A 24,372-nucleotide genomic window follows, 5' to 3' on the forward strand; every position below is an offset into this window, starting at 1 on the left:
TCTTATAAATGGAAGTAGACACCCGTTATGAATTTTCAATATATTTAGTGAGTCTAAAAATGGAATGGGTAGAGAAAATAGCAAGTACAAGAAACCAGTCTAAGTTAGAGGACTTATGGGAAGCTATGAATGAAAACCAAGTTCAAGATAGATGGGAAATCAAAGAGACCTGGATACATGAATGCAGATAATAGAAATACTAGAATTTTGGCCTCTGACCTGTTTTTGCTTTCCTAGCATTTATGGTAATGGGAGGACCAGACCCTCCTGTCCCCTCTACCCCATGAATGATCAGGAGCTTGTGTCCCAGCCATGTGGACAATTACCTTGTGACTGATCCGGATTGCTTCAAACCATGGATCAGCCTATAGGGGATTAGTCTTGACAATTTAATGTTTCCTTTTTAGATGGGTTAATAGAATGCCTGAGATTAAATGAAAACTTATTTTTTTGAAAACTTATTTTTGAAGTGTATTATTGTTTTTCAAAACTGGTACCAATATAATGATGAAGACGTAAAAATTTATTAATAGTTGTGATTATATTAATTTTTTAAGAATAGGGAGCTATATTTTCTATTCTGTTGCCCATTTTGAAATACAAATTGTAATAATAACCACAATCTCTACCATTTCAGAACATATTTTATAAACTTTTACTTTTTTGATGGGTTTTGATCTTAAAAATGCTGTTTAGTATGATTTCACCTGTATAAATCTGGAAGATACAGAACAAATTGATTTTCATGAAAATAACAGAATATTACAATATTATATGGATGCATAAATTAAGTGTGCTGCTAAATCTTCTCTTGGGCCACAAGCTAAGTTGTAATGTCAATTTAGTATTCTTTTATGCAGTGGCTATTTTTTTCCTTTAACAGGAAAAGTAGATAATAATAAATGAATACTTTTATTTCCTTTGGGGACCTAATTTTTCCTCTTGAGCAATAGTAAGCAATTTAAGTCAGTAATCCTAAGAGTAGTAATGGAAAGAGCCATATTATTATAGTAAAATACTTAGCCTCTCTCAATAAAATGGAAGGTTTGTTACAGCTTTTTCTGGGGAGAATTATTTATATCAATGTGTTTATTTAGTTGATATATGTTTTACTACAAATTTGTAATATTTACACTTAAAAATTTTAAATGTTTATTTATTTTTGAGAGAGAGAGAGAGAGAGAGAGAGAGAGAGAGAGAAAGAGAGAGAGAGACACATCATGTGAGCAAAGGAGGGGCAGAGAGGGAGACCCAGAATCTGAAGCAGGCTCCAGGCTCTGAACTGTTCTCACAGAGCCCGACACGGGGCTCGAACTCACAAACCCTGAGATGATGACCTGAGCTGAAGTCAAATGCTCCTCTGACTGAGCCACCCAGGAACCCCTTCAAAAGTTTGAAGTTGACATTATGCTCTAGGTCTGAAAACACCATCATTTATGCTGGGTATCTAACCATGGTCTTATTTTTTGTTCTTTTTAGAATCTCTTTTGAATTACATATTATAATACATATTTGTAGTATTATATGGGATTATATTTCAATTCTCAATATTTGGTTTTCTGTCAAATTCAGTGAATAATAAACACTTTATGTGTAAGCTCCTACTCCTAATATGAAGGAAAACCATCTGTTTAGTGTTTTTTTAATTCTCTTTGTACACTAAAATAATGACTTAATCTGAATATTAATAGAATGGTGCCCTTAAGGCATAAAAGTTTTATGATTTTATACTTATTATATAATGCCACATTTGTCTTAACTAGAACATCCTTTCTCCCTAATGATATTCTGATGTGTTTTGTTAGATAATTTTCTTTCTTGATGTTCCATCCAAGGACTGACTGTTTTATTTTAGTTATTTTTATTCTGTTGCCATTTTTCAATGACTAATGTTAAAAAAGTTATATAATGTTCTTATAAATTAGAACACAAATCAGCTGTGAATACTTTGTATACTTATTGTAGTCTAATTGGAAGTGAAGTTCAATTAATATTGAAATGCTCTGATCCAATTTATTTTTATCCTTTATTCTCTTATTCTAGACATAAGAAATAGGACTTACATTATTGTCAAGTGTTCTCATATTTAAAATGTTAAATATTAACTTGGCCTTTAAGGGATCTTATCACTGTGTTACTTTAGATTCATTTTATACATTAGAGAGGCATACAATGACAGATAAAACATTAGGAGGAACATTTTTTCTCTCAATAGGTAAGGATTTCTCTTTTTAACTTAAAGTGTTTTGAGCTAGCATACTACACTAATCTCTCACTGACTAAACAAATCCTATAATCCTAGAGTTGGATGTTAAAAGTCATTTAATCCAGCCCTTTAAACTATACCTGGCTGGTGGCCATTTCTTCTTGTCTGCACTGAAGGGAACTTATTACTTCCTGAAAGAGTACATCCTGTAAGCTCTTTCTGTGACTCTAATACATGAAATATTTAACAGTGAAGATAACTACCTAGAAGAGATCATCTCTGCCCAGCATTTTAAAGCTCACAGGAAATGCAGGAGTTAGTCGAGAGACGGGGAAGGAAGAGTATCCTGGGCAGAGGGTTCAGCATGAGTATAAGAGGCTGAAATCTGTTTAGTGTTGATGGGACTAGAGTGGAGGGTAGGTGGTGGTGAGAAAGGAGAGGTAAGCTTGGGTCAAATCAAGCAACGCCTTCTGTAGCATATTTTGGAGCTTGAATTACAATGGGGGAATGGTGATCATTGATGGAACAATGTGACCACATTTGTATTTCAGTCAGATCTATTAGCTGTCTGGAGGTTGGATTTGGGGTGAAAAAGTTTGGAATGAGGAAGACCAGTGAGGTGTTGTAGTGCTCCCATGCAGAGACAATGAAACCCAAATTGTGAGAGAAGAATATGGATGTAAGGTCATAAAATAATATGACTGTTGATTGAAATGGCAGGTGTGCAGAAAAAAATCAAGAATGAATTCTATCTTGTTATGTTGAAAATAACAAGGTGGTAAAGTCAGAAGTTGGAGTGGATTTAGCTATAGAAAAGGTCAGATTGTAGATAGGGATGGAGATTTTGAATCCATTTTTGTATACTGAGTTTGAGTTGGCAATAGGACATTCAGGAGGGGAGTGAGCAGTTGACTCTTTCAGTCTGAAGCTTGGGAGGAAAAGTCTGTGCTGGAGATAGTGGATATTAAACCCATAACAGGGGATGAGATCATGCAATAATATGAGACTCATCATGGGGAACATCATCATTTATGGGATGAGTAGAAGAGATGCCCAAAAAGGTGACTAAGAATAATCAAGAAAGTAGAAAAAGAACAAAGAGTGTTTGGTGTTAGAGAAGCCACGGAAGTTAGTGTCAAAAAGGACAAGAGTGGACAACTGCCATATCGGATACAGGAGATGTCCTATAAATTAAAGACCAATGTATTTCTACTGGATTTTTCAATGTGGGAGGCTTCAACATTTGCCAGAACAATTTCAGTAGAATGTTTGCATTGCAAGTAAGATCTCGGAGTGGGCATGATGCATACTACTTTTTCTTGAAATCTGGACAAGAGAAGAATGGATGGTAGTTCAAGGACATGAGGTCAAGAAAACACTGCCTTTAGGACAGACTTAGGATTTAGAGGCAGAGGGAAGAGAACCAGAAGAGAGGGAGAGACTGGAAATACAAAGAAAAGAAAGGATGGCTGATGGACCAGGCCTCAAGGGCGGGGATGAGGGGTATAGTTTTAAGAAGGCATAAGTGGGTCCTTTTTGTGGGATGAGCTCTGCATCCTCTGAGAAACAAGGGAAGGAAGTGTGAATAGAAAGTGGATGTATGTGAGTGGCCAGGAAGTTGAAGGAAATCATGTTTGGTGGCAGCAGTTTTCCCTGGGGTTGGGACCAAGGTTATATTCTGAGAGTGAGAGAGGCTTAGTAGGAGCTTTGGGGTAAAGTGTGAAATGAGTGCTGAGGAGAATGGGAAAGAGACTGACAAGTACAAGGAAAACTACTAACGTGCAGTGCTGTGGTAGCTGCTGAAAGTGGGGATCATGATTATGTAGTGAGTTATTAATCAACTTGTGTTCAGTTTTTTTCTACAGCAGTTGACCGAACTCAGAGAAAGCGAACTGTAGCGTTGAATCGGAGCTGGGGTTTTGCAGGCAAGTGTAAGACAGGTATGGGGTACACAGGAAACAAAGAAGTTGAGGAAAAGAAAGTTTGATAAGGAAACAGAAGTAGCATGCTAAATAAGAGGAAGTAGGGGAGATGGGGATAAAATGCGGAGGTGAAGGTCAAAGAACTGATGGGTTCCATAGGGCTCAGAGGGTAGGTGTAAATTTCCAGATCTGCAGAGATCCAGGATTGTAGTCATATAGTAGAATACTGAACTATTGTTCAATTTTGTATTGTATCACTTCATTGTTTAGCAACTGGACAAATATTTATCTAAGACATGCTATGTGCCAGTGCCATGGCGATACCAGTGGTGAAGAAGACAAATGTGGGCCTCATTGTGTTTCAGTTTATAGATGGATGTGTGTAGACAACACAACACAAGTAGACAATAAATTATGCAAAGTCTTGGGCCTTAGGTGTTCTGAGGTTGAGCTGTGTGAGTGATGGCATCATTGCCAACAAGATGTATTTTCCCCCATATTTTACTTACAGAATTTTTTCTCTTGGAAAATGTGTACCTTTTCTTGTGGGCAGGTCTTAATTTTCCTTCTAGAATTTCTCCATAAGTATTTAATTTAATGCAGATATTTTGCCATATATTGTGCTGAGTACTAGAGATATAAAGAAAGACCAGGAAATAAAGATTCCATGTTGGCCATTTTAAACCCCGTTTTTTTTCTTCTCTGTGCCTTTGATCTATTGGTCATCTTGTATCTGGTAAGATAACATTAGCTTCAGCAGTAAAAATATATAATGAGTACATCTCAATTGAATTTCTCACCCATATGAAGCCTAAACCGAGAAGGTACTTCTGTTTTAATCAGGGATTCAAGGACCCCGGGATCTTCCATTTTGTGGTTCTGCCTTTTGTGACAATGTTTGCCATACTTGATTTGCGTTTGCGGATCAATGTAGTATTATTAGGTAATTAATCTGGCTTTAGGAGTTTCACATGTGACATAGGGTTAACTAATCATTGCTTTTCATAACTGTGCCAGTAGTGATTGGTTCAGGACCCAAACAAGCTCAATGAGAGTGAATCATATAACTTTCCTTAGAAATAGGCAAAAGCATCATGTTTTCCCCCCTGGACAAAAATGAAGACATTACTTGGGGTTGCTGCAATCATCTTGGGACTACAGACGGTATGTATGAACATGTTGGAGGAGCTGGGTATGATGGGACCCCACTCTGAAGAAATGAAGCTGGGAAATGGAGATAATTCAAACCTTGGTTACATTTTGTGAATGCTGGGTCAAGTTTTGATTGAAGTCATTTAATTCCTTTAGTGAAACTAAATCCACATTATTTTCTGAGCATATATGTTAAGAAGATTAATTTTTTTTTTTTAGGGAACAAGCATGTTTGTTAGAAAATATGAGAAGCCAATAAAGAAAGACTCCTTATATGTTAAAGAGGGTGAAGGGTGGTGGGGTAAGGAGGAGGAAAAGAAACGAAAGGAGCGAAGAAAAGCAGCAGGAGAGAAGGGGATCGGGAAGAAGAAGTGAGGGAATCAGAGAACGGTGCAGGACGAGGGGAAAAGCCACAACACATACACCTTCTATATCCCGGTTCACCTTTATCTTCCCTGTGCTCCCTTCCCTTTCTTCTTCATCTTTCTTTATTTGTTCTTTCTTTCTTTCTATTTCTTTCTTTGTTTTTTCTTTCTCCTCCTTCCTTCCTTCTTCCTTCTCTTCCTTCCTTCCTCTTCTTTCTCTGTTACTTGCAAAACAGAGAAACATTCTACTGGTCTGTGGAATGGCCTGCTATTCCAAATTTGACTATCTTTTGACCTTAACAAATTGAGAATTTATAAATAGCTGTAGATTACATTTTTTCTTATGTATGTATCCATTAAGTATACATTATGTGTATGGTTGACCATCACATACTATAGGAGGTTTTGGAGCAGTAGACTTCATGGATAGTAGTGTTCATTTCAGCTTGATGTCTTTTTGAGGAAAGTGCCACCTTCATTCATCCTTTTGTATTTCCTGGTCAGGGTCTTATGTGTAAAGCCACAGTTTCCCCTTTATATTATTAAATAAATCTTGCTGTGAGTTCCTGCTTACCAAGGTGAGCAGAGAGTACAATATTGGTAATATTTCACCTTACCTTTTTTATCTCTAAAGTCTCAAATCCTTCATCTGTATTTACCTGCTCCCTGCTTCTTCTAATGCTGCTTGGGTGATGGTCTTTGGCCACCTCTTTGGCATGATGGTGCTGCTTAAGATGGTGTTGGTTTGCAGCCTTGGGGATTTCTCAGGTAAAATCTGAAACCGGCCCCCATACATGGAGGGCAACCAGAGACAGAAGAGGCAGGCGAAATTAGTCAGTCAGAGAAAGACAAATATCATATGACTTCACTCATATGAGGACTTTAAGAGACAAAACAGATGAACATAATCGGGAAGGGAAAACAAAAATAATGTAAAAACAGGGAGGGGAACAAAACATAAGAGACTCTTAAATATAGAGAACAAACAGAGGGTTACTGGAGGGGTCGTGGGAAGGGGAACGGGCTAAAGGGGTAAGGGGCATTAAGGAATCTACTCCTGAAATCATTGTTGCACTATATGCTAACTAATTTGGATGTAATTAAACAAAATAAAAATTAAAAAAAAAAGAAGAGACAGGCCCTTTCAGATTGGGAAGTGGCAGTTTTAATAAGCAAGAGAACATGTAATGAGGCTTGCCTTCGGCGGCCACAAAACTAGATCTCTGCACTTGCTTGCTACAGTCTTAAAAAATTCATATAGAGGCCTTAATTGAGTTCAGTCACTTATAAAATCTAGACAGTTTAAATAACTCATTGTTCTCTCAAGGGTACATCCTTGAAAACAGCTCCCACCTGTGTGTGGACTGTGCATTCCAATGACAGGGGAAGGGGTGAGGAGCATCTGATTGCCCAGGTCTAGCTTGACTGTCAACCGGTGATCATGTCCTCTCCATGACCTCCTCCAACAGTTGACTGGAATCCTGTTCAGGTTGTTGTATTCCTAATGGAGGTTGGTGGCTGCTCTACTGGCCTTATTCCCTTGGGGGTAGTTCAGTCTCCTTGCCTGACTTTAATGCCATGAGCCTTGATACTTTAGCTCTCACCAGCGTGCATGTAATCAAATCCAGATGATGTTCTGCTGCCTTGGAGGCTTAAATGATTGTATCTTTTATGAACTTAGAAGCCCTTGCTCTATCGAATCCCTTGCTTTCATGAATTCCCAGGAGTAGAACTACCCCCATCTCTTATGTGGAAGCATGGACACTTCATCTTCTCTGAGATTTATTTATTTGTTCAAGGCCTCCTTGTGAGAATCACACATGAACAAAAGGGAACTCAGGATAAAAATTTGGTTATGAGGTAGAAAGGAAATACTCCTTTTTATTTTGCCAATGAGAACATAGTAGCAAAAATCCCCCAAAAAACCAAATTGTTTCTCCATATTTCTCCTTATTACACATGTCTCTTTTTATTTTCCATTACATATGTAGGAGCATTATATATTTTTAAATATGCCTTTAGATCATTAATCTTGTTAGAATTTTATGACATGCTAGTGGTCCCAAACCTACTGTATTTCCAGGAACGATTCCGAGGTTTTAGGCCATTTTAACTGACTTTAACTAACATTCATAACAGCCAGTCCCTGTGTCTTCCAACATGTACACAGACTTGTGTACCATATTTTTCTTTTCTTTTTTTTTTAAAAAAATGTTTATTTATTTTGGAGACAGACGAAGAGAGTGTGAGCAGGGGAGGGGCAGAGAGAGAGCAAGAGACACAGAATCTGAAGCAAGCTCCAGGCTCTGAGCTGTCAGTACAGAGCCCAAAGCAGGGCTTGAACCAGGAACCATGAGATCATGACCTGATCTGAAGTCAGTCGCTTAACCAACTGAGCCACCCAGGCGCCCCCAGACTTGTGTACCATCTTAATGCTTCTGCTTGTTCTAAGGGTCATTTTACCATTACCTTGACCATATATATCAAAGGCGATGCTCCATACAGTCCAAGACAAATTTTATTAATAATGTAAATATACACTCATATTTACAGATATATCTATGACTAAAATAGAAGTCACTTATGACCTTGTCAGCAATATACCTAACCTTCTTTGTGATGCCTTTTGTTATTGTTGACCTATAAGGACTGTCTTCACTCAGTTATTTACAAAAGCCCTCTAAAGGAAAGTATTGTAAAATTCTGAATTCTGTGACCTATAGAAAAGGTGGCATATAATTTATTCCCCAGACCAGTACACTTAGGAAGGGGACATTATTAATAATTATGTCAGGACAACAGTTATAAGCCACTACTGTCCCAGCCAAACCAAATGTATGGTTTTGCTACAGGGCAGAGGCAGCACATTTTCCTGTGACACCTTCAGGTAACACTGAGGTTCTTGATTTGATTAGCTTGCATGAGAAGTCACTTAAACAGCAGTCAGCTGATGGCGATGTATACATATATATTTCTAGCATTAGGATGGGCACTCAGTGAGTTCACCTTGAAGTAGCTTATGGGAAATTTTTATAATGTGATTTAACTCAACATTTGAGTCACACCAGTTCTGTCCTTCACATATTGCAGCACTTTTATTGTGCGTTGCAAGTGAATTTCAGGCAATGTTAACCTGCCATTTTGTTCTAATGATGCTAATGACTGAAATTAGTGCCAGACAATGAGCTTGGCAATGACAGCATAAATGGTACGGTCACATTTCCCTTTTTACTAACTTTATGTTATTTCAGCCACTGTACCCTTAATCCAGTGTTTTATTTACAAAGCACTCTTCAACCGCCAGCGTTACGATTTGACCTTTAAAATAAATCCATTAGTAATTTTTGCATATATGCATATGTCAAGGAAATTCACATTTAACATTTCAAGGAATTCTAATTAACTGGTCTTTGCTGTTCTTCGTTATAAACTGCTGGATTAAATAAATCTTAGTTTGAAGTTGAAAGGACTTGCAGCAAAGGGAACCTTGAACAAAGAGAGCCTGTGAGTCTAAAATAAGATCACATTTTCACTAATCACCTAAATAATGGTGGACTTTAAACACCTTCTTGGCTTGCTCTCAGCTGTATCTCTAGTACCTAGAACCATGGCTGATTTAATTGGAACACATTCAACAATATTTGCTCAATGAATGAATAATATTCCTTACAGTTTGCTTTAAGATATTCATGGCATGAGTTTTTTACGCTCAAGCATTCTATGCTTACTATCTATTTATCATGTTCTTGACAATGTATTGTGTGGAGAATTGCAAATCTCTGGCTTTCCATAATTATTGATTCAATTAATCAACAAGTTCTGTGGGGTTGTAATTTGCTGTGCTAGTTTATAGTATTGTTGGCTTCAAGAGAAAGTTTTCCACATTCTGCTTTTAGTTACAATTAACATCCCCCCTGACTTTCAGGTTTGCTCTTTGCTTCTCTTGTGCAAGAAACCAGATGATAATGATGTAACCAAATCTCTTTTTTTTTTGCTCTATTTAGAGTTTTGGCTAGGGTAATGTTTCTGGTTTCCAAATGAAATCTAAATTGCTATTTTAATAAAAGTGAGGTACAAGGAAAAGTTTAGTAATTAAATCTTAAAAGATTTCTTCCTATGCTCAATAACCTACATGAGAGCTACTGTCTATCCCTAGAGAGACAATTTCCAGATGGAAATAAATAAATAAATAAATAAATATATATATTTTGCTACATTCTTTTTTATTTTATTATTTTATTTTATTTTTTTTTAATATGAAATTTATTGTCAAATTGGTTTCCATACAACACCCAATGCTCATCCCAACAGGTGCCCTCCTCAGTGCCCATAACTTTTCTTTTTTTTCTTCCCCTCCCCCATGGTCTTCTGTTAAGTTTCTCAGGATCCACATAAGAGTGAAAACTTATGGTATCTGTCTTTCTCTGTATGACTTATTTCACTTAGCCTAACACTCTCCAGTTCTATCCACGTTGCTACAAAAGGCCATATTTCATTCTTTCTCATTGCCAAGTAGTATTCCATTGTGTATATAAATCACAATTTCTTTATCCATTCATCAGTTGGTGGACATTTAGTCTGTTTCCATAATTTGGCTATTGTTGAAAGTGCTGCTATAAACATTGCGGTACAAGTGCCCCTATGCATCAGCACTCCTGTATCCCTTGGGTAACTTCCTAGCAGTGCTATTGCTGGGTCATAGGGTAGATCTATTTTTAACTTTTTGAGGAACCTCCACACTGTTTTCCAGGGTGGCTGCACCAGTTTGCATTCCCACCAATAATGCATGAGAGTTCCTGTTTCTCCACATCCTCTCCAAGGGAATATTTTCTTTAGTGAGAAATTCTATTATAAGATTTCAGTCCTACTCTATTTTAACTGTAGTTCCTATAGGTGTATCATTGCCTTTATTGTTATTTAGGTAACTTTCTCAGGAATGGAGATGAGTATACTAGACAAAATTTATCTTAGGAGAAGCCAGGGTGACCTACATTCATTTTTTCTTACTCCCATGGTTTGTCATTTCCCTCACTTTTCAGGATATACGAATGCTCTCATTTCTCTTCTCTACCATAAAGGAAAAGCGTTTCTGGATTAATTCTGATCTTCATAATTTTTACTTTAGTATTGATCTTAACACGTTTTCCCTCCTTGAAATATTTGAATTTTAACATTCTAATTTTAGCATTTATCTTTGTAAATGGAATTTTAGGCATCATGGTGGAAGTAACCTTTTGCTGGGAGCCACACCAAGCTCCATAACACATGTACATGCTGCCCCACCCCCCCAACCCTTGCCCCTTCAACCCACAGGCCTGTATGCAGGTATGGATATTTTAGCTAAGAAAAAGGCTATGTTGTCTGTATCTTATGACAGAAACTCGAGTTTTCCCTTTAAGCGTTCATGTACCTTCAACAGCTGGATCTTTGTATACGTGAATTCTGCCTTGGTTTTGTTGACTGGTCAGTATTGGGAGTGGGTGTAAGGAGACAGAAAGCAATTATCTTTACCATTTGCCTTAAGTAATTTTCTCATGCAAGAAACCAAGAACACATCTGTGAAATAGAAAATAGCGGATGGTAGAGCTCTAATTCATCTTGTTTTCATGGCGGCATAATGAATTATTTCTAGACCATACTCGATTTTCATGTTAGTGCCATTTGCTCCAGGATAATATGGTGTTGACTTAGACTTTGTCCATGATCATTTATTTACAAAAGACCAGAAAGGACATTAACGTGGTGGTTTGATCCATAAGGCAATTCTATGGCAAAGTCTTCAGAATATGGGGAGCTAATAGAGATTCAGTGAAGTAAAGTGAAGATGCATGAATTTGGAATTATGATGTACAATGAATTTCTAATACTGTTTTCTATCGCAGGTCAGTTGCTCCGGTTAAAAATGTTTCGAGAGGATCATGGGTCATGGATGACAATGTTCTTCAGCACAATTCTGTTTCTCTTCATATTTTCTCACATCTACAACACGATTCTTCTAATGGATGGGAACATGGGGTAGGTTATCTTTCCCCTTTCTACTGTGGTGAGTGTTATGTTTGAAATTTGTAAAAATTCAACGAGAATTTTTTAGCTTGTAGTAGCCTACCTCTTTGTGATAGTCTACTGTCAGTAAAGATAATCTGTGCATTTTTCTTGCCTAAGACATTTAGAGCCTTTCCTCCAACGAGCTTGTAGTGTTCTACCGTGCTTGTCTTGTGTTCCTTCTCCTTTAGGATATCTCTGTGGAGTAGTTTGAGGGCAGGTAAGAATTTCATTATAGTGACAGAATATGAGAATTGGGAAATCTTACTGACTTGTTTACACTCAGTAAGGCTGGGCTAAGATGAAGGTTTTTAGATTTGCAATTCCTTTGCTCTGCAATGCCTGGTTAAATAAAAGTGTTTGATACTGGTGGCATTTTTTTTTAACTCTCTTGACAGTTCCAACAGAGAGAACTTTGTTATGAATGGGTCATCTTAGAAGTGGGCCACCCTGTATTAAATCCAGGGTTGTGATCTATACTTACCAAATCACTAATCAAATCACTGTGGCATGAAGATGTACTAACAAGTAGACTGTAGATTTTTTTTTTAAGTTTCTCCAATTCTTAGTTTGCTCTCAGTAAGGTTTAAGAACAGAATATAAGGAGAAGGGCTTAGCTTACAGCACTAAGAATTAGATTAGTGACAATAATAAACTATGTTAGATATTGTTGTGCAATGAAATAGTTCCCAAGGAGGGTTTTCATCTATCCTTCCCAATAGATTGGAAAGCTAGGTAATATCATTTTCTTCTAAATATAGGCGAGGCAAGATTGTCGGCCTCTTCTGTACTGCAATTGTTTTGATCTTATGTACAGATGTTAGCCAGCACAAAGCTGAGAGGGATAGCTCAATTAAAATTTTTATTTTTTCCTCCCACCATCAAAAGAGATGAACAGTAATGAAAGCAGGTTATTTCACAAAGGTTGCTTTTTGGTACCAAGTGGAACGTGAGATTTAGATCAAATGTTTAGGCTTTAAGAAGCTACCGAAAGGCTTTGTAGTTGTTTCTTGGGTTTCGAATAATGCCATTTACTGAGTCTATTTTTAAATGATGGAGTCACAGACTCTAACCTATGGAAGTCAGGACAAGCTTCACCCTTAGCGCAGTGCTGACAGTAATGGAACGGGTAATGGTGCTCTTGGAATTACCCAACACAACTCAGCCTGTCAGAGAGGTGTTGTGCACTGTCAGCACTGGGGCCAGAGGGGAAGGGACCCATTAAAAACCTTGCATTTTTTAAGCTGTTGCTGAAAATAATACATTAAATATAAAATATACCCTCTTCTTGGAAGTTGACTTCTTTAATTCTTTTTTTTTTTTTTTTAAATGGAGCTAAAGAGGTCTTTGCTAACCAGAAGTTTTTATTCTGAGGGAAGAAGGAGATATTAAGGTAATAAATTAAATGCAATAATGGAAGACCCCTGGCACACTGTAATACTGAAATGAATCTTTCAGAGGGCTAACAGCTGTTAAGCACTCAGTACCACTACTCAATTACACCTTACAATGACCCTAAGCAATAGGTTTTTGTATTCTCTCCATTTTACAGATCAAGAAACTGAGGACCAGACATGTTCTGTCACTTGTCTAAAGTTACATTATAATTAAATCTCTATTTTAGACATTGACAAAGGAGTTGGACTATTAAGTAGTGAATTCTGGTAATACATCCTGCTCTTAGGGTGGCACAGAGTTGATTGCTGGTTGATTCTGTTACTCAGTCACTGTAAGTCTATTAGCTTTGCTTTGTATTTTTAATCTTTCAAGCAGAGTTTGAAAATTGAAAGAAGTAGGAGGCATATGCAGAAAATAAGAGAATTTGTATGCGTCTATTTTAACTAAAATTGAAAGTGATTCTCTTTTATTTTCAGACTAAATACAGTATTCCATATTTTTACTAACTCTTGAACTCCTCACCAATATGCCTCATCCTTTTTCAGAAGGATCTTTTCCTGAGGGGACATCTTACTGCAATCCCTTTTTAATTTTTTTTTTTTAATTTTTTTTTTTTCAACGTTTATTTATTTTGGGACAGAGAGAGACAGAGCATGAACGGGGGAGGGGCAGAGAGAGAGGGAGACACAGAATCGGAAACAGGCTCCAGGCTCTGAGCCATCAGCCCAGAGCCTGACACGGGGCTCGAACTCCCGGACCGCGAGATCGTGACCTGGCTGAAGTTGGACGCTTAACCGACTGCGCCACCCAGGCGCCCCCCTTTTTAATTTTTTAAAAAATCCAAAGCAAGGGACAAATGGTTTAGTTCTACTAATAAACAAATTAAATCACCATTTATAAAAGACATATTACCAACTTTAATGACACATGCCATTTGAACTAGTGAGTACTTTAAGGTAGGAATGTAAACTTGGAGGAAAATCCATTCCTAGGGAAAATTGATGCATCTGTGCATTGGGGCTCTCCAGGGTTCACCATGTTATTTGAGGCATTGCCTCATCCTTTGTAGGGCAGGGAATGATGGAACCAGAGGGTGTGGAAAGGATGATAGGCATGTGGATATCATGACTGACTAGTTTTATATCAGAGGATTGCTGGTGGTGAAGAAGAATCCTGGATTCTTTACAATGAATCTGATTGGCATTGAGGATTCCAGTGTTTCGTGGTCTGTGGCTTCTTTAGGATTTCTGAGAGGATTCCCTAGAGTGATTTGCCTTTTCACCCCAATTTTAGGATTGGTTGTAAAGTTAGGTTCAGCCAGAGTCCTTTGATCCCTCCTTATAGAGAACAAAACCCCTAGGTTTATCTGACCAGAACCTCAAGAGTTTTAGCCAGAACTGGCTTGATGAGAGTCAAGTTGCCTGCTCCTGGTGTTCTCATTGGAGTGAATTCCCTGAAGCGTGCACTAGCTCTATGGCATTAGCCATCTCTGGAGAGTCAAGCCGAGAGGTGGTCAAATGGAGAAGGAGAGAGGTAAGTTCGCTGACCGGACTAAAGGGACCAGGGCTCAAGACAGCCCATATGTCTTACTACTATGAGGAAAGTATCCCCCCATTGATTCTCTTTCCACCCCTCTACACCACACCCCACCAAAATGCTGCTGTTTTTGTAACTTCTGTTATGTTTTAAGTCATCAAGATGAAAGTAAACTCATCTTTCTATAAATGTTTGAGGTTGTGGATCAGGATTCTGCTGTAGTTAAGGCTCCGATCCTTGGCAGAGTTTTTACATTATAGACATTTTATGAGCAACTTCATTTTTACACGTTGGCTGTCTAAGTAGGCTGTCCTACAAAGTCTTTAGAAACGATGGAAAATATAATGCAGGCTGATAGACTGTGCATAGCTCTGCATAGCTGAGCTTACCCAGATGTAACAAAAAACCCCAGAGGCCAGGGGTGCCTGGGTAGCTCAGTTGGTTAAGCATCTGGCTATTGGTTTCAGTTCAGGTCATGATCTCAGGTTTCTTGAGTTCAGGCCCTGAGTCAGGCTCTGTGCAGACAGTGCAGAGCCTGCCTGGGATTCTCTCTCTCCCTCTGTCTGTGCCCCTCATCTGCTCATGCTCTGTCTCTCTGTCTCAAAATAAATAAATAAACTTAAAAAAAAAAAGAAATAAAAGAAAAAGAAAAATCCCAGAGGCCAAAAATGAAGAAGGATCTGAAAACCAGGGCAGTAAGCCTGTGTAGTGACACTCCGAGGCAGTAACATAGGGGTTTGAGTTTACCTCTCATAGCAGGACCAGAGATCAGGATTTGGGCTCGTTTTAGGTGAGAATGGAAACAGCACTCCTAACTTCAGTGGTTCTGCAGAGTGCTACAGAAGATGGACTAGAAAATATAACTACCAGCACAGACAGCATCTAGGAGGCTTGTCTGACAGGCTGGGCTTTGCTTAGAAAAAAGTTCTGAGAAATTCATAACCATAAGCATAATTTTATGGTTTTAATATACATTTTCCTTGGGATTTTAGAACCCACCCCCTAATCCCTGGCCATTCTCTTTTCTTTTCTTCTTTTTTAATGTTTATTTTATTTCTTTTGAGAGAGAGGGAAAGTGCAACACACACGAGTGAGAGAGGGGCAGAGAGAGAGGGGGAGAGAGAATCCCAGGCAGCCTCTGCACTTTCAGCTCAGACCCTGATGGAGGGGTTTAAAGCCATGAACTGTGAGATCATGACCTGAGCTGAAATCAAGAGATGGATGCTTAACCCACTGAGCCACCCAGGTGCCCCCATTCTCTTTTCTAAGTTTCAGGTTCTCCTCATGCACCGTTGACGGGAATGCCAATTGGTGCAGCCACTCTGGAAAACAGTGTGGAGGCTTCTCAAAATATTAAAAATATAATTACCCTAGACCCAGCAATAACACTATTTGGAATATACCTAAAGGATACAAGAGTACAGATTCATAGGGGCATATGTACCCCAATGTTTATAGCAGTGCTTTCAACAATAGTCAAATTATGGAAAGAGCCCAAATGTCCATCAACTGGTGAATGGATAAAGAAGATGTGGCTTATATATATGATCAAATACTCTTCAGTGATGAGAAAGAATGAAATCTTGCCATTTGCAACAACATGGATGGAACTGGAGGGTATTATGCTAAGTGAAATAAGTCAGTCAGAGGAAGACAAATATCAAATATTTTCACTCATGTGTGCAATGAGAAACTTAACAGAAGACCATGGGGGAAGGGAAGGTGTAAAAATAGTTTCAAACAGAGAGAGAGGCAAACCATGAGAGACTCTTCAGTACAGAGAACAAACTGACAGTTGATGTGGGCGGGGGGGGGGGGAATGAGTGATGGGCATTGAGGAGGGTACTTGTTGGGATGAGCACTTGGTGTTGTATGTAAGCGATGAATCACGGGAATCTACTCCCGAAACCAAGAGCACACTATATACACTGTATGTTATTAGCTAACTTGATAATAAATTATAAAATAATAATAATAAGTTTTAGATTCCTACTTTTCTCTGGAGCCCCCCGCATTTCCAGAATTCTGGAATTCCAGAAAACTTCTAAAATTTTTCTGGTTCATTATATAGAGCAATTTAGTTCTCTTTCATCTCTACTTCTGTCCACTTTGATTTATCTGGGACTTTTCCTTTCCTAACCAAAATCACATTAATGCATTTTGCAGTCAAAGGAACCAGGACCCCAAGAGGAATGGTGCTGTGTTCTTGGAATCCCAAAGGGGCTGCTGCTACCGCATTTCAGTTTTGTGTTGTTTTTAAGTTAGCTATTTCCTGTCATTCAATTAATGTTTAATTAACTGTCTCTTGGGAGCGAAAAGGGAAGACAGTCAAAGAAAAAGAGGCAAAGGAATCAGTTAAGTTAAAAATTAGGGTTTTGGGGCGCCTGGGTGGCTCAGTCGGTTAAGCGTCCGACTTCACCCGGGTCACGATCTCGCGGTCCGTGAGTTCGAGCCCCGCGTCAGGCTCTGGGCTGATGGCTCAGAGCCTGGAGCCTGCTTCCGATTCTGTGTCTCCCTCTTTCCCTGCCCTTCCCCCGTTCATGCTCTGTCTCTCTCTGTCTCAAAAATAAATAAACGTTAAAAAAAATTAAAAAAAAAAATTAGGGTTTTGTGGTAATCCCAGTCCCACAATATGCTGCATTGTTCCCAAACAGGACTGCAGCCTCAAGAAAGAGACATTAGTAGGAAAGAAACCAGACCATTTCCTATTTCCTTCCACAGTGATGGACTTGTCTTGGTTAAAAATGATTCTAAAGACATTTTTATTATTTTGTTTTATCTATCTATCTATCTATCTATCTATCTATCTATCTATCTATCTATTTGCTTGTTTGTTTGTTCATTTTTGGAGAAAAAGAATGCAAGCAGGGGAGAGGGGCAGAGGAAAGAGAGAGAATCCTAAGCTGGCTCCATGTTAAGCATGTCCTATGACCCTGAGATCATGACCTGAGCTGAAATTGAGAGTCAGACTCTCAACCCACTGAGCCACCCAGGCGCCCCTAAAAATGATTCTAAATGACTCCCCCCACCCCCCCAGTTGTTTTGATTTCCTCTGTGTTCAACTAGGTATGTTAAGGCCAATACATTTAGAAATCTCTGTTTGACAGAAATAGAGGTGTGCTCGAGTCCACATTGTGGTCTTTAATTAATTAATTAATTAATTAATTAATTTTCTTCAAGTTTTTATTTAAATTCCAGTTAGCGTTAGTTTCAGGTATAGAATCTAGTGAGGTTGAGGTCTTTACTGACCAGAAACTGAGCAAGTCATATAGGGCTGGGAAGAGTCTTTTTTTTAGTGTTTAGATACCTTACACCCTTTGTGACATCATTTTCTGAAGAACTTCTTAGTCATGGAATTTCTACGGCATCAAATGTATAAAGCCCTAATTTAGGAAATGTTTGCCTGGCCTTCTCAGATATCTCAATTCCCCAAAGAATAACATGTATAATGTATAAGGAATGAAATGGTACGAAAGCAAGCACGCAGGCTCCAGTTCTGTTCATAAAAAGATTCTGAAAACAGCCACTTGGTGGCAGCAAAAGGCATGTTTTAAGCTTAGACTGCCTCACCATGTGGTAGGCAGGTTTTCTCTGAAGAGAATCTTTCTTCTTTTGAATTTTTGAAATTTGGGTTGAAATATTTGCCTTCCTAATTGTTAGTGAGCTTTCTGAAGAAACCCACCTAGTGATCTCTATAATAAGTACTTATTATGTGATGCACTTGGCCTCTTTTTATGTTCTAAAACAAGTTTAAATAATAGTATATATAAACACATAGGCACGCATGCACACACACACATATACACACATGCATATATATACATGTTTATAGACTTATTCCAGTATTACAAGGATAAATGTTGTGTTTAGCACTGAGGAAATTAGACACTTGACAGACTGATAAAATTTCCTCTGTGAACTGGAATAACTTTCCACAGGGTGCATCCTACTTAGGGCAGGATATGAAGAAGCTGACGTTTTCTAGAGATAATGACAAAGTTTTCTTCCTAATACACATCTTTTTCCAGAGAAGTGTTACAAATATTAATTAATACATCAATATGTGTTAAGTGTTGCCGAGACAAAAATTGAGAACTGAGTGAGACAAAGTGATTTGATTCAGGCAAGTTTGAAAATAAATATTAGTGTTCATATTCAGAATCTGGAAAAAAATGAAGGTAAGAATTTGGTGATGGGTGTAATGAAAATGGAATAGACCGTCTCCATTCTGTTCTGTTTCTGATCAGTTTTAGTAAGTAAGAACTTATGTGGAGAGCTCATTAAATGTCTGGGTGTGGTAAGCACATTCAGTGGATGTGCTGTAAGGGTGATAGGCCTAGGAGTGGTGACAGGAGGAAATACTTAAAATAGACACTTTCCTAAAATCTGAGATGCATGGCTTTTATGTACAGAGGGAACAGCAAAAGCAAGCAAGAATGAGTAGGAAAAAAATGACCAAGCAAGAGACTGGCACAGACTTGTCTACAGGCTGGATGAAACGGTTCAAGCGCTAATGCTCTCTCAAGGGTATGTGCACAGCTGACCTAGACCTTAGCCCCCCATGCTCTTCTTATCCTCATTTTGTAAAGAATGACTGTTACTCTGGTCCATCTGTGTGTCCATATGTCATATCAGAAAAGACTGATTTATAGCTTTAGTTTCTGTTGCTAGAGGTCTAGGTTTCGGCCCATTATTTTTCCCAAAGTTGAGTTTCACTTTTTTTTTTTTTTTTAATTTTTTTTTTCAACGTTTTTTATTTATTTTTGGGACAGAGAGAGACAGAGCATGAACGGGGGAGGGGCAGAGAGAGAGGGAGACACAGAATCGGAAACAGGCTCCAGGCTCTGAGCCATCAGCCCAGAGCCTGACGCGGGGCTCGAACTCCCGGACCGCGAGATCGTGACCTGGCTGAAGTCGGACGCTTAACCGACTGCGCCACCCAGGCGCCCCGAGTTTCACTTTAATGGAAAAATTCAGGGTGAAATTTCACTCCATGCAGTACTTTTTTCCTTCCTATGTCCACTATTTTTAAAACCTTCACTAATGCTTTCAGATTCCTTACTCAAACATTTTTTTCTCTTTCTGGTCACCACTGATCTAGATAGTTACGGGTGTGGTGCACGTTTCTTTCTGTTAAGAACCCTGATTTTCACTTGCTATTTTTCAAGTACAAAGTTGGTGACCTGCTACCGTTGTTTACACTGGTAGCTTCCTTTGGAGGAAGGGACGTTTGTGTGTGTGTTTTGTTGTTTTTAAAAGTGCTATATTTATTTTGGGAGATGGCAAGAAAAGATTTAAATGGTCTTTTGTAATGTTAAACACTACAGTTTTTGTGTGACGTAAACTAACAACACTATTAATGTCCCAAATTATCCATTTAAATTTTAGTAAATGAAAAGAGAGATCTATTGTTTTTCAAGGGGTGGGCCTAGAGGGACAGATGAAGGATGGAGTCCCTGGGCCGGGTTTAGAAGCTGGGATGGGGGAAAGCTTGGCTGTAGGTATTCATGAAGTCTGAAAATACTTGAGTCAATAGCTGAAAAGCTTGATTGGCTGCTAATGCAAGGCTGAATGCAAATTCTGCTGGAGTGGTGCTTTACATAATTTGTTGGCTTCATTCTTAATTAGGCTAAACATTGACTTGCTTGTACGATTAATTCACAATAATAGTACAATTAATTACCAAGGCTGGGAGTAAGGGGCCTGAGCTGGTTGCTGAGAATGGTCTGGAGAGAAGAAAAGTTGGAAGTGAATGGCTGGGTCTGGTCGTGGGGGCTGACCCAGTGGGGTGCTGGAGGGAGGGAGGCAGGCTTGGTGAGAGAGAAAGGGAGGGAGGGAAGGGAAAGGGGAGTGGGTGGGGGAGGGTCGGGCAAGGGAGAAGGAGACTTACTTAGCCAGCCAGAGGCAGTATAGCAATAGGGCACAGTTGGCTGCTTTTAATAGTATTGGTTTCGCATTACTTGGTTTTGATAGTACAAAGGTAAAATAGCGCAGCACAGCCAAATTATCACGAGTTTACTGTAAGTGTTGTCTGAATTGATGAAGTTTTAAAACACTAATGAAAAACACAATCGATGTTGCATCCTTATTACTGTGTGTGAGTGCATTATTATCTGTCCAGAATCGACATTGTTTTGACACACTTAAGAGGTGTTCCATGATCCTTGTTTACAGTTGCTTATTTTGACTCTCTCATTAAATAGTTTATCAGCTTGTTACAGGGGAAAAATTCGAATGCGGCAATTGAAAGACCTGGACTTTAGCCCCATCTTAGCCGCTCACTGGCAAAAATAACTTGGAAAAGTTAGACCGTTTCTCATTTTTAAGACATAGGTTGCTGTTACAGGATTGTTACTGGGTTTACTATTATCAACCTCACCATTATTATTGTTAATCTTGGGGAAATGCATGCTTCCAAAGTGGAGAAACAAACTAAACATAATCTCGGTCACCATTGGCTTTGCTTTGTACGGAGGGCAATGTGTTGTCCTAGAAATAGCATGGACTTGTGTGCTGACACTCTTTTTTGCTATGTGACCCCAGGCAAACTTCACTATCGGAGCCACATTTCCACTGATGCAAAATGGGGATGTTAGTACTGCCTTAAGGTTGTTGTGACAATCAAAGAAGACAATGTGTGCAAAGAGATTGGTGTGCTGCCCACCATGTAATGAGCTCCTAATAAGTGTTAGTTGCTTTTATAATAATAGAAAATATATTTTAGTTTCTCAAGTACTTTAGCTCTCAGTAAGTATTAGTTATAATGATAACAGTAAGTACTTCGGCCATTATAACAAAATGATATAATACATGTCAATGATCTTACTACTTTATTGTCATTACAACTATGGTGATTATTATCAATATATGCAAACTAGCACTAGTAGGTCTTCAATAAATATTAATTTCCTATGCCATAATAGTACATAATACATAATCTTAAATATACTTGCATTATAGAGTCAGATTAGTATATGCAATACATAGCACTCAGTTCAAGTGCTATGAATGCATCTTTATGAATATACATAAACTGTTCCTTATTTTTCATCAATGAAAAGCAAATACACAGAGCTAATATAATATTTAGTCAGGATTCAGAAGAGGAAATCAAACATATATTAAGTTACTAAATGATTATTTGCTAAGTTTGTCTTTTTTGAAAAGGGAACATTTGGTGAAATTATTGATGATAACATGGGAATTAATGACGTGGCAGTCATGCATCTGTGCATGTGCGTGAATATCCATTATCCAGAGACTGTGTAATAATGAATATCTTTAATTTTCATCTCAGTCCCTTTTTCCCAGTGGTGAACATGTAGGAAATCATTACTTTCCAGGCATGAAAAGTTGATGTATATGATAGCCTGAGGCTTACGTTTTATCAGAAGTTATATAGTTTAATTTAATAAATGAATAAGAGGGACCCAGCACGAGCTGAGAAAGTGACATTTCGGTGACAAGTAACCCCCTTTGTCATCTATTAACCCCATAGTTATTCTTGAGGGAATCAGAGAACCAGTAAACAGAATTCTGTGAATAAAATGTTTCATCATTCCGATCGTTCCCTGTCAAGGTAACATCACTTGTAGCACTGTTGTGTTCACTACTCTGGCTGCGGAGTCAGGAATGTCTACAACTTCTACTCTTGCACCGGATCGGGAGGATAGTGCCTTTCTGTGGTAAAGATAAATGAGCCCCGCTTGTGTTTTCCTCGAGAGGAGAATCTCACTGGAACTGCTTAGCTTCTTTCTATTTCAGTTTCCTTTAGGCTACTGCCAGGGTACCTGACGCTCTACTTCTTTTTTTTTTTTCTTAGAGAAGCAAATGTGCGTAAAATACTTGAACCAGTTAGTTACAAAAGACATAGAAAAACATCATATTTAAGTAATGTATTAAATGGATACCCTTACCTAATTGAAAAAAAAAAACCTGCTTTACGTCCTTTACAATAAAAGGTTAGTAAAATATACACAAAATATGAAGACAGAAAAGGGGTATTAGATTTTGACTTGTATTTTGTAGACTACATAGTTTAATCCTCTCCCCCCAAAATGCATACTTTAAAAGATGAGGAGGATGGTTCCCAGGGATGTTACAAAGCATTAAGATGTTCAGCATTCTGTGTAATAATAGAGAAGAATATATACCACATGTGCAGTTTTTTAGGAAAAATGTTAATAGATTTCTTTGCTTCAAGATCATCCATATACTACCTAAATATGCACATTTAAACCAATTTTTTTTCTTAATGTTTTATTTATTTTTAAGACCGAGAGAGACAGAGCATGAGTGGGGATGGAGCAGAGAGGGAGAATCTGAAGCAGGTTCCAGGCTTTGAGCTGTCAGCACAGAGCCCGATGTAGGGCTCAAACTCACGAACTGTGAGATCATGACCTGAGCCAAAGTCAGATGCTCAACCGACTAAGCCACCCGGGCGCCCCTAAATATGCACATTTTTAATATAAAATGTATATTATATGTAATAGTATGTGTTATTCAATATACTGTTATACGTGTATATGTATATATAATATTTATTAGATAGTCAAATTTATTTATTAAACCATTTTACTTTTATTAGAGAATTTGATGTGCAAACTTAAAGCTAAGCATATAAAATAAATCATTGATCAGGGCACCTGGGTGGCTCAGTTGGTTAAGCGCCGGGCTTTTGATTTTGTCTCAGATCATGATCTCACAGTTCGTGAGATTGAGCCCCACATTGGGCTCTCTGCTGACGGTGCAGAGCCTGCTTGGGATTCTCTCTCTCTCCCCACCTCTCCCTCCCCCTCCACCTCCCCTGCCCCTCCCCCTGCTCGTGTGTGTGCATGCACTCTCTTTCTCTCAAATAAATAAACTTAAAAAAATGAATCATTGATGATAAAGTTATAAGTTACTACAGAGAGATAAGAGGCTGTAGCTTATACTGAACCTTACAGTGACATCTTAACTGAATATGTGGATCTACATAAAACTGATATGTGAACAGGATTACATAGGTCTTAAATGAGCAACAGATATAATATTTCTGTTAGGATCATGTTAAGTTAACACAGGGCTCAGCAGAAAGGACAGCTAAGCTACAGAACATCAGCTGCTTAAACAATTCACTTGTCTGGATAGGGTGGCCTTGATTATCACTTTACTACATCATCTAAGGTAAGTCAGTTTAGGGTAAGTTTCTAAAAATTCAATGACCTAAATTAAACTAGTAGAAAAGCTAGATTTGTGCACCTATTTGGGGAATTGCTTCTAGAGACTTTGTTACCTAGACTCATCAGGCTTTGGGAGGGTTTTTAATTAAAATTCACAATAGCCATTTTTCCTTATCTTTCGTAGGAGCAAGGTATCAGACACTGTTGATCTGTTTGAGATCAGCCTCATTGATTAAAAGAACATTTTTCGAGTACCTACTTTGGGCACTGATTACCAGTTACAGTTTAAAGACTGATCTCCTTGAGATCAAACAAGTATCCAGAGCTGGTTCCGCCTTGGAGGCAGGTCACAGGCACATTTTCATCATAGCCAGACAATGAATGATGATGAGTTACAAAGACAAGGTAGGAGTCTAGGGCAAGGAGATCCAAGTCAAGGTTGGCAACCAGAGGTTACCTATCATGGTTAGAGACTAAACTCATAGATTACTTAAGAATCAGCAACAAGGCAGAGCTAAAGTCAGGAGTTTTGGAGAATTTAATGAACACCGTGGATCTTCTTCCCCAGCCTCCTAAATTTTGCGTACAGT

The 24,372-nt window shown here is 38.4% G+C and overlaps 1 protein-coding gene across 1 annotated transcript in view; it reads left to right on the forward strand.

Moving 5' to 3' along the window:
• TMEM117 (transmembrane protein 117) overlaps window positions 1-24,372 on the forward strand; it is a 497,401-nt gene that overhangs the window by 80,334 nt on the left and 392,695 nt on the right. The window contains 1 exon segment of the mRNA XM_030322378.1: window positions 11,528-11,660. Within this exon segment, the coding sequence (XP_030178238.1) occupies window positions 11,528-11,660 (133 nt within the window).

This window comes from Lynx canadensis, chromosome B4 (genome assembly GCF_007474595.2).
Source record: "Lynx canadensis isolate LIC74 chromosome B4, mLynCan4.pri.v2, whole genome shotgun sequence".
Classification (NCBI taxonomy): Eukaryota; Metazoa; Chordata; class Mammalia; order Carnivora; family Felidae; genus Lynx; species Lynx canadensis.